Here is a 12,012-nt window from a genome sequence, read left to right as displayed (position 1 = left end):
ATGTGTTCATTCAACGTATTTTTATGCACTAGGTAGGCATATTGTGTACAGTGTTTGTTGTTAACAATTGCAGATGCTCAATCACAGAATCTGAGGAACCCGTTCACGCCGGCGTTCACACCGAGATGCCGGTAATTGAGTAATTTTCTTTTCTTTCTAACATTGCTATCCGAGCAGGAAAACATCCAACATGTTGTTTTCCAGCCTGAAACCAAGGCTGCTGTTTTCAGATTCCTCCATCCTGTGTTTTGAAAGGAGCAATTTACCAGCTCCTTGTGTGTGGAGGGTCAAAAAAACATGCATTTTCCAATTTAACAGCATATGTGGATGATAATTTTTCGCCTCCTTCCCAGTAAGAATTACAGCCAGACACCTCCTGCTATCTACCATTACTTTATACATATCTTCCTTCTCCGACACATTTTAACAGCTCAAATGTTTTTGCCAACGTAACATAGAGGGAAGCAAATGTAAAGTTGTCAGGGGAGCTTCACTTCGTAATATGCAGTTGTGATATTCTATATATTCTGTTCTGACCACAGATCTTTTCCCTGAGATCTGGATTTAAAGTCACCTTCATTATTTCCATCATTATTGATCCAAAAGAATCAATTCCAAAGATTTAGATGGAGAAGCAGCAGAAATACTAAAGAGAACACAAACACGCTTCTACCAAGAGGACCAATCACCGAATCACAGAAACCAACCTGAGGAATAAATCAGTCAGAGTAAGTGTCAGAGCATCCTACAACTGTGTTTATTTACATTTCTTTCAATCTGTGTCCTTAACAGAAGCCAAGTGCACTGATGCACGGACAACTATCGGTGGATTCTTGAGCGACTGTAGCCTGGAAGCAATAACAACTTCCCTGCATACAAGTTTTTTTATTGTTCTGGAGTCTCTCTGTTCGGAACTGATTCTGCTCCTGCAAACATCTGCTGGACCAATCACATCATCCGGGATGAAGAGATGTTTAGAGTCCGCTATCGCCTCCGTTGTAAAATATATTTAAAAGAATGAAACTGTGCTCAAAGCATTTGTTGAGAAATCCATACTCACTTCATGTCACATGCTTGTTGAGGGAAAACTGAGGGACTTTCCTGTTGATGCAGACAAACGTGTTTTGGTTAAAAGACGTCTCGTAATGAATCAGAGTCTGGCTGCTGAAGAATCAAAGGACTGAATTTAAAGGAAACGCTGGACTGACGGACGTGCAGCGTTACGTTGGACGTGGCGGTGTCCCTCCTCGTCCCTCCTCACACCCCCCCTCCATGCGGCGCCTGCTGCCATTAGCTCAGATAAGAGCAGCAGCAGAATAATGAGTCGCTCTCACTGAGAGATCAAGCTGGAGCATCCGTCATCCCTGATCAATAACTGTCACCACAGACACCAGGGACCAGAGACGCGTCTCCCAGAGGCTCATTTCTGTGGAGAACGAGGACCAGTCTGTTCTCATGCATGTGCTGGTCTGAATGTGTTTGTGCCGTACAAATTAATGAGAGCCAGGGGTAAAAACTGGTCAAGAGACAGGAAGAAAGATGAGGTGTGTGTGTGTGTGTGTGTGTGTGTGTGTGTGTGTGTGTGTGTGTGTGCTGTATGTACGACGTGCTGCAGTCCCACCCTCAGGTTAGCAGAAACGTTAGCTTATTAGGGCTAATGGGCTTCTTTAAGGACCTCCAGCTCATTATGTGGACACTTCCAGACTCCTCAGCTCTTACAGGGTCGGCCTCGCCGTGTGGATGTGGGCTAAACGGCCCATGTGTCACAGTCTGACATCCCCGGTTACAGGATTACTAAATTTAACACACTTTTATGTCATTTCTAAATATATGGAGTCATGTGCTTTTGCAGTTTGGCTCTTCAGTTGAGTTTTTGGCATTTTTTTATGTATATATATATTTATTGTTGGACTTTCTGGCATTTTTCATATGATGCTAATAATTCTGATATTCCCTGCCCATGATGAGCGTCTTATTTTGACTAACAGACGCGGTCTTTCTCGTGCAGCGTTCGAGTTGAAGAGCTTTTATCTTTCTGACACAAAACCTTTCAGTTTGGAGATGACGAACGAGAGGCAGAAGCAATTAAAGGAAATACAAGAAATTAATTTGTTGTTGAGCAAGATATTACAGTTTAGAAACATCTTCAATAGATCTGTTTTATCTCTATAGATGTGTTTGTGTGTCTTGTTGAGCTGCTGTTTTAAATGCAAACATCTTTCAGATGTGACGCTGCTCTCAGAGACTCTCTGCACCTCCCTCACACGGCGACTAATCTCGTTGCCTGGTCTGGTGAGATTTGTTGTGCGTATCCAGTCTCACAGGACTAACGTAGGACACGGCTTTTATGAATCGATAGATCGTTTTTAATCAGAAAATTGATCTTGAGATAAAAAACAGTCTAATTTCAACTGGACTGTTAAGACTAGATTTCATAAAATGTTCAACCTATAAATAATTTATTAATATTTGCATAAATAAAAGAAACCAGTGCAGCTGCAGCAGAGAATCATATTGTCTTTCCTCTTTCCTCTCACTGGTCTTTTTCCTGAGTAAACTAAAGGCATCACACACACACACACACACACACACACACACACACATGCTAGGAACATATAGAAAATGAATTATTAATACTCTCTGTATGTCATATAAGTGGGTCAGTGTGCAGTGGTGTGCAACATGCGCCGCCTCCACCTACAGCCTGAATGAGGGGTTATTAGGAGATAACAGAGAAGGAACAATTGTGACGCTTACGGCTGACAGTCATCTTCAGATCCGGGGGGATGTAAATGTGAACGTGCGTCTCTTCAAACATTTATTGACTCGTGATTAACTTTGAATAACAGGTTTACTGCCGTACACACTTCTCTGTTTCGCTCACGTTGTTGATTTTGAAATAGCTGCAATTTTTCAGAACTGTCTTTTTCAGTGCTTTGAATTCTTCCTTCAGTGCAGTTTATTGCTGCAACGACCTACGTATGTAGCCTACGCCAGTGGAGCCAGTTCCACAAGATGTGAACGGGGATGAACCTTGTTAGTGAACGATGATGGACGGGTCAGAATGAGACTTTCTGCAACATCACAGACTGTATAAAAACCTGCTTCCACTTTCTTTTCTTTTTTTGTGACTTTGAAGCCAGAGTCTGATCAGTACGGGCTGAGGGCGGAGCCACGGTATCAATGCCCCGCCCACACTTCCTCCAGATTCACTGATGTGTTGGTTTAATTAATTCTACGCTCTGCTCTACCTCCACCAGTTACAAGGAAATGTTGGATTATACACTGAATATTATTTCTTTTTCTTTTTTAAATACAACTCAAATATAACTTGCAATCCAGTTTAGCACCTGCACCGTTTCAAAAGTACTGGACAGGCACCAGTACTGGTATAAAACTCTATGAAACCTTAATGCTAGTTGTCATGGCATCTAAAACAAATCCTATCCACAAAATGACACTTGAACGTTATATTTACTACCTAAAAAATATAAAAAATATATCTGACGTGTATTTGGTTTGGCCCAAGTCCCACCCACTAACATGAAGGGGGCGGGGCTTATGACCTACACCCACAGATGTTCGTACTTGAACCCCACCAGCATTTATAGCTGTAGAAAGTATTTACACGCGTGGCGAAGTAAATGTCTTCAAGAAACTCCACGAGTCCACTTTGTCCTTGTTTCTGTTTTTTTTTTTTTTCTTGGAGACTCCACCAAAGTTTGGACATTTTGGGGTTATTGCCTTTGTCCAGGGTTATTGTCTCTTGTCCTCTGCAGTGCTGCTGATTTTCATTTTAGCTGCATGACCACGAACTGCAACTACAGCAGTTTTATGCACCAGCAGAGCTCTGGGACTGAAGGACCGTGACTCAGTCACTTTCAGGTTTTTTTTTTTGCCAAATTTGCTCATTTTGGCTGGTGATTTATTGTCTCATCCAAGAGCAGCGGACCCCACCACCAACCCACAGACACACTCAGACCTTCAGTGTTTTCTTTGCATGTCCCACTCTTATCTCAAAGCAGTCATATTGTTTTCTGCCTAACATGTCCCCCATACAGCAGCCATCTGGGTCCAGACTGAATTAGTCCAGTTTAAAAAGAAAAACCTCTCGTCATCTTCACAGTGAAACAGCAACAATAGGGGAGCTCTGTCATGGCCCATCCCACGGCAGCGTTTTGAGATGGGGGGGGGGGGGGGGGGGGGGGATACTAGGAAACCATAGTGGAAAATGGAGGATGAATTTGGAAAAACCTCAGAAATAAAAAAACGCAGTTTTCCCGAGGCTGATAGTATCAGTGGGAGAAAAGACAAGTGGAGATAAAGTGTCCAATCAGTGGTAGGCAGAGCAACGAGGGGGGGGCAATCAACACAACGGCATGAGATGAATGACACAGATTTAAAGACTGCCAAATGAACACATCAACACAGACACACACACTCACAGATACAGGCAGCAGCAATCACAAGCTTGGTGAGTGGTTTGGATAATGTGGTGTAATGACCATGAAATCATGGCACTCACAAGAATCCTCGTTTATTATCACGGCTTCAAAGTCACTGTTTGGTTCTGAAGCACAAACACAAAAAAAGGACAAAACTATCGGCAGTTTCCTGGAGTAATTCAACACAGTCCAGTCCGAGTCCAGTCTTTATCTAAGCTCACTTAGATGAAGCAGCATTTCCCCCTCAGGGAAGAGGAGAGACCCCCTTCATGGCCGACGTCACTGTGACATCACAACGTTAGCTGGAGGCAAAACACAGCGAAGCTGGAGGCGAACACTGTCCCCGTCAACCAGCAAAATGTCGTCTCTTTGTATTTTTTTGGTGCCAAAACCAAAAAAGCAAAAACACTAACTTAAAGTTTCGTCACATACCAGCCACTGCCGGTCATGGACAACTTTGGTTAAACACAATGAAAAGAAAGGATCGAAGTGAGACAATCAAGAACAATGTGCAAACTTCATATCAGGTCAGATTAATACGTGATGCGTCATCAGTTTCAGTCTGGATAACGTTATGGGTTAGAATAAATTGTGATTGAAATAACGTTAAGATAATCATCATCTGGGTGATTCTTGTTACATACTAATGCTAATGCTAACCGCTAACTAACTAACATTAGTTGTGTGTTTCAGGGGTACTTTACTACATTACTCTCCACAGTGGTTTCACTTACTTCTTGTAATGTCACTTGATAAAGACAGACCAGACTTCGTCCCCTCTGTGTCCTTTGGTCAAATCATCCATCCAGTGAGTGAGAGTGTAGGGGTCAGTGAATGTAGCCCACTTTTTTTTTTTTTTTTTTTTTAGATTCAATTTTTGTAAAATAAGACTCACAGCTCCAGGCAGTGAGTGTTTTAGTACATGTTCTAAAATATGCATTTTCCATGCATTGTCCTCTAAAACAGTTGAATAAACACCAGTTTACCTAGAAATATGCAAACTGGCGTTTACACACTAGAGATGTTTTGCCTCCAGCTAAGCCCCGCCCCTCAAAAAACGTCACATTGTTTACAAACTCTATAAATAAACCTCTTAAACAGTCTGTGAATGCTGGAAAAAGCAAAGCTGAAACGAGGGCAGCTTGACTTCAGCTTGACTTATGTGGTGATGTCCGCGGGTGGTAAGACCCAGATTTACAATTATGAACCCGATGGAATAAAAAAATGGTTACGTTTCTCAAATCAGTGTAGCTTCGTTAGACACATACAGGTATGAGGTCCATGTTTGGCCAAAGCATAGACTGTATAAATGTCTACGGTGGAACTGCTCCTCAAAAGTGAAGCTTTATCTAGACTTGTACAGGCAGTATGACGGATATAAACATGCATACATATATACACATAAATGGACACATTCACACCGATCAACCACAACATTATGACCACTGACAGGCGAAGTGAATGACATTTAAACCAATGATCTGCTGGGAAACGTTCGGACCCGGTATTCATTCATCCCCCCCCCCCTCCCCATACCAATGACACCATCCTCACACAGTCCAGCTTCTACCCATGTTCACACATTGAGTCTAGGGGGGTTGTTGGTTTGAGAACCATTCACGGTGAAAGAAAACAGGACAAAAACAAATCCCTCCAACTACATATGAGTGAGTATCTGGTTTCTAACGGACTCTAGTCATGCGAGTGTCTGATGAGCACCACCCACAGATGTTCCTCCTTAAACCCCCACCCCCCACTATTCCTTTAGAACTGAAGAAGCTCCACGGATGAAACATCTTCAAGAAACCCATTAAGTCCAGTCGTCCTTGTTCCATCTTTCTTTAAAAGGGTTTTGTTCATATTGAATGAATAATGTAGGATTAATGAAGGCCTCTATAGGCTCCTGCTGCCTGGATGAGTCAGTCATCGGGTTGTGCACCTACATCGACAGAAGGCTGCTGGGGATTTCCTCCTAATCTGACACCTTCCTCCCTGTGACCTGCATGCAGCACCAGTTTGCACAAACCGTGTGAAGATACTGACCTGTCATTAACCTGTTGGCAACCACCGCTAAATGTCAGCCAGCTAGGGGAAATATCTCTCCTCCATTAAAAGAAGTTCAAAGGGAGCATCAGTTTGCTCTAATATGACTGGATGCACTAGATCTAAACCAGAACATGGCTCAATTAAAACATGCAAAGACGACACATTTTAGCCACAACTTCATCCCACAGTGATTTTTTTCCCCCCAATTTATGAGGTCGTCTTCATGAGACATGTATCCTTGCAGGTCTGCGTTTAGCTCTCCACTACTTAAGCCTGAGGTGATAGATGAAAACAGCGACATGCATTCATCTCCTCCAGTCACTAACGTGCCTTAGACCGAGCCTACGTACCATTTCAGCCATAAAATCCCGAGGAGAGAGGCTCTCTCAAGAAGACAGAGGTTCCACAGTTGCACCCAGGGCTCCCTGAGTGGGGAGGGGAGAAGAGAAGAGGGGAAAGAAAGAGAAAGGTCTACTGTAAATGAACTCACTGGAGTGTTCTGTGTAGAAATATTACCAGCTTTAATCATTTATCTTTACAGTTAGAAGTGCAGAAAAGAACCCCCCCACACCCTCCTGTGTCTCTGCTGCAGTCGACACGTTCTGAAAACCACAAACATGAACGTGGCGTGTTTTACGTTTCTCTGAGGCTTCTAATGAGCAGAGTTTGTTCCATGCAGATCCCATTTATGATTACGCAACACGTTAAACACAAAAGCTCCAGCATTAATCACATCCAGCCATCCACCTACAACAGCTTTTCCTCCCCACTTGTGTCCCTGAAGAAAGGAAGAAAGAAAAAAAAATGGTGAGGGAGGTGGGGGAGGGTTTTATCTTTTGTGCATTTTGATTTCTGCCACCGGTTATTCATTTTCTGTTCCGTGCAACTCTTCCTGCCTCGTGAGGAAATTCACAATATCGTGAAATATCACTAATTACTATCTCGACAAATGAAGTAAGGCCCTGAAGCACAATCAGCCGCATGTGTACATCTAAAAACGTGAAGGTTTTGACCTAGAATCAGAGCTTCCTGTATAATAACTACGCTGGAGATGTATCTTCAGTATAACCTGATTACACAGTAGTGATGCTGTTGATGCAACTGCCTGCGTATACATTCGAGTCTCCGAGGATGGGCGTGGAGGGGAGGAGGAAGAGGAGGAGGAGGAGGGGATAAAACAAACGAGCAAGGAGCTGAAGATGAAAGAAGGAACAAAAAAATCTTGTAGTTGAGCTCTTCCCTCGTTTCTCGTCTGTGGAGCAGAACGTACACAGGATCTGGAGGTTGAGCTACAAACGGGTCGGACTAATGGCTGAGAGGCCCAGGAGACGTTAAATTGTGTGCACAGAGATGTGAAGTAATCTCACTGTACAGTTTACAGCTTTAGAACAGGGGTGTCCAACATGTGGCCTGTGGACCAAAACTGGCCGTGAAAGGGTCCAATCCAGCCCTAGTGGAATGAATTTACAAAGGAAGAGGAGAAGAAGAAGAAGCAGGAGAAAGGAGGAGGAAGTGCTGCTGACATCTTTTCATAATGTCCTTATTTGCACTAAAACAAAAGACAGACTTGTTCGTGTTCCAGATTAAATGTTAAAAATCTAGACTCTGAACGTTCTTTTATCTGGCTGGTAGTGACTCCACCAACACTCATGGAGGTGGAGAGGAAGCACAGACACATTTACCTACAGACTGTGAGAATCAGATTTAAAGAGAACAACTGAAGAACCACGTTGGTCTGATTTGTGTCAAGGCGGTCAGTCTATTAATGCTCCATACAGACTTGTTCACTGTAATTTAAACTTAATAAATGACACAAGTCTGTACCTGAAGTGTCTGAAAAGTGTTTCAGATGTGGTAAAGACCTCTGTGACACCGATCATACGTATTGTCCTCCCTTTCCTTTAGACCCTTGACTAACGCCCAAACCTAATTTGTAGGAAATGTAACGCTGTCACATGGAAGTCTGATTGTCCTGCTCTCATTAACAGATTCCCCTGGGAAATATACAGCTGTATAAATCCTGAAAAGAAAAATCACATAAGGACACAGGATTTTCTCAATAGATTAACTAATTTAGTCTCAACAGACTTGATACACCTGGACTTGTGTGGGTTTATTCTTCCTGTAGACGAACCGAGCTGGTCCACAGATGGTCTGTGGGTTTGAAGCCCGGACTCAGACAGACTTGAAGTCACTCCAGTGTTGTCTAGGCTGTTTATTTTCAGGTCATTGTGATGTTTATGCTGCGGTTTTCCTTTCCTTCCTTCAGTTCTAGCCAGTCTCCCTATAACATGATGCTGCCGCCACCGTGCTTCACTGATGTTCAGCAGGTGAAGGGCAGAGACCATTGTTCATGCAGATATACAGACACTTCCAAACCAGCAGTAAAGGCATCTTACTACAGAGAACGGAGCCTGTCATTCCTGATTGCTTTGTGTCACTGATCTCCATCTTTATCCAAAAAACATATTTCCTTAATTACTGTGAACAAGCTCTGTATTGTGCTTTAATCCCACACACACTATCTTTCTGCCACTAGGACACCGCATGGTGGATTCCTCCAACCTTCAAAATTGTGCCGAGCAAATGAACCATTTCCTCCTTTCAGAGATTCAGTGTATTTTCTGTCCCTAGAAATGCACAAAACCTAAAAAAGTGCAATAAAAACAGATAATGGAAACACCTACACCTCAAATATCTGAAGCTAAAACACTTTTACTCTCTCATGAGGTGGTTCTTCAGATGTATCCATATAAAAGTGTATCTCAAAAGTGCAATGGAAACACCTTTTTGTGGAGGGGGTCATGTGACCAGTTCATCTGGTGTGACGAGAATTGAAGAGAATTGTGGGATATCGTGAGACAAGACTTTTTGAGAGTTACAGCTCATTCGCAAAACTCCTTTCAATGGAAACACGTACAAAGAGCAGTTGGACTTTATCGAAACATCGCTTTTATTTTGAAAAACCGTAATGGAAACACAGCTCCTGTCACATTCAAAGAGAGAAGTTTTTGTGATAAATCTCCAAACAGGCTGGTCTGTGCCTTTTATTCAGAGCGGCTTCAGTCTCGCTGCTCTTCCATAAAGGTCTGATTGATGCAGAGCTGTGCTTCCAGCAGGTTTCCACTAAATGTAGAGGACGTTTGAAGCTGCTGAGTTCTGGGACCTTCCTGCTCCATGATTCTATGAAGAGTCACTGTGTTTGACGATGATTTGAGAGACCACTGAGCCTGGAAAAAGCTTTCAAAACAGATCCGTGCACTTCTGATTGTTGGGTTTTATAAAGGGACGAGAGTCTTTCTAAACTGGGTCCAGTTTTTGCAAAACAGAATTCAGTCAAGTTCTGCAAACATCTTAAAGATAATTCAAGTAAACAGGATAAATTTCACCACGATCTGAATCTGCAGCAAAGGATCTAAAGACTTTTCTAGTTTTGATTTGAAACAGAATCTAAAAATTTCCAAAGACCAATTATTCGGTTTGTGTCTGTAGTGTTTTAGTGTAAAGCGATGGAAAAACATAAAGAACATTGTGTGCCTTTAAGGTTGTTAGAATCAAAACTCTACGTAAAAAGTCATTTACCATATAAATGCACATTACACACTGACCTGATTAGACAGCAGATAACCTGTCTGGATGTTCATACCTTCTCTATCTTTGGCTTCTGCAGTCACACACACAGAAAACCCTTCAGTCAGGATTAAACTTTGTTCTCAAAATATGTGACTTTTCCTTTTATCTGGTGGATCATGACCAACAAAGCAGCACTACATCAAATAAGATGTGTTTCTACTAACTGGTATAAAAGCTTTTCTTGCCGTAATTTCAAATGAATGCAGATGTGGCAGGAAAAAAAAACAAAATCTCTTGAACAGTTAATTTCTTCTCAGTCTGAGAAGAAGCAGCAGAGCTGTAGTCGTACTACAATACAAGCAGGGAACAGAAAACAATGAGCGATGAGCGACGAGCGTCTCCCGAGAGGCTCAGATAAGTTATTGTTTATCGCCTGAACCCCGAGAGGAAAATCTTCTTCTTTCTCATGAGGGAATTCAAATAAAAACATGAACCTGGAGAATTCAGAAACTCAGCTTCATTTTATTTTAATCTGTTATTTAAACCAGGGTCTCCAGTAAATACACAGGTCCAAGATACGTCACCTACTGTGGCAAGTTTAAAATAACCACACAGACAATTTGAGACTTATTTTGAGACGATATTGTGGATGTTTAGGTCACATATTTTTAGTTTCTGGCTTACACTATAAGTGTGATAATTATCATAATAATTGTGTGGATTCATAAACCAGCAGTGATCAAAGGAGTGAATCGAATCACAGTGATGCTGCAGAGATCTAAAACCTGTTAAAGCTTCAGACCCTGATTAGCACAAATGCCTCCTTTTCCATTTTAAGTTTTACCTTCGTGGCGTTTTTCTATCACATTTGACAAAGGTGTGTATTTTTTTTAGCAAGTTTTGATATTTCAAACTCAAATCCCATAATGTTCCATTTTTACACTGTGTAACATAAATTGTTAATTTGTTACCATTAGGGACAAAAATGTCCTCTTCAAAAATAACATTAATATGTAATATTCAGTTCTACTTCTTATATAAATCTTTTAAGCTCAGATAACCCTTGATATGCCAGTGTTTGTGAGACATAATTTGTTTTTGAAATAAAAAAACAAACATACACAAAAATGAAATATTTTCAATAATCTAAATGCAAAGTGGATTTTCTTGTATTTTCTGGACGTCTTCTCAAAATATCTCTACAAGTCATTTTCTTCAAGTTTCTTCAAACCAAGACCTGGATGACTGCAGATGTTTAGAGCTTCATTATTGTCCATGTAGTTGACTTAAAACGGGAGGAAACTATGGAGGCTGAGGCGTTCTTCTACTGGGTTATAATTTCAGTGGATCTCACCAGTTCCGGTGCAGCAGAGTGATTTGCTTCCAGGAAACTTATCTCCATCTCATATTTATCGTGCTTCCAGGCTCTAGGACCCTTTTCCCACACTTTTTACGCATTTGATTTCTGAAGTGGCCTCACAAACCAGAAATCACGGCAGCTACTCAATGTCTACCATCAACTCACAGCATAGACCGGCCGTCACTGATTACATCCACCCTATCAACAACCCGACACAGCACTAAAATCTATCTACAAGTTCAAGCTGAGATTAGTCCGACAACATCTCTACTCTCAAAGCGGCCAGAGCTCCTCCAGAGGCACGAGAGACCAAAACGCAACAAGCTCACAGAACAAGTACATCATCAAGGAGTTTATCCCGATGGGAAAGTGTTGCACCTGCTCACAGCGGTTTCATGCAGACGAACGGTCCAGGATGAGAACAAGAGGGAAACACTGTCATCTCCTGCCAGGAAATCACTCCATGTTTGTCAAAGAAGAATTAGAAAGTAGAAGGAGCAGAAATAAGATGTAGTAGGAATAATACGTAGAATTAGAAGTGAATAAGTGGAGGAAATAGTAGCCGTAGGAAAAGTACCAGATGATACA

General features: G+C 41.9%; 1 protein-coding gene across 1 annotated transcript in view; it reads right to left on the bottom strand.

Moving 5' to 3' along the window:
• LOC125005248 (SH3 and multiple ankyrin repeat domains protein 2-like) overlaps positions 1–12,012 on the bottom strand; it is a 191,870-nt gene that overhangs the window by 170,915 nt on the left and 8,943 nt on the right. Inside the window, exon 2 of the mRNA XM_047580440.1 lies at positions 6,842–6,916. Coding sequence (XP_047436396.1) covers positions 6,842–6,853 — 12 coding nt within the window. The 5' untranslated portion in view covers positions 6,854–6,916. The remainder of the gene's footprint in view (positions 1–6,841; positions 6,917–12,012) is intronic.

This window comes from Mugil cephalus, chromosome 3 (assembly GCF_022458985.1).
Source record: "Mugil cephalus isolate CIBA_MC_2020 chromosome 3, CIBA_Mcephalus_1.1, whole genome shotgun sequence".
NCBI classification, from domain to species: Eukaryota; Metazoa; Chordata; class Actinopteri; order Mugiliformes; family Mugilidae; genus Mugil; species Mugil cephalus.
The sequence above is the reverse complement of the archived record's forward strand: the minus strand, read 5'-3'. Positions and strand labels throughout refer to the sequence as shown.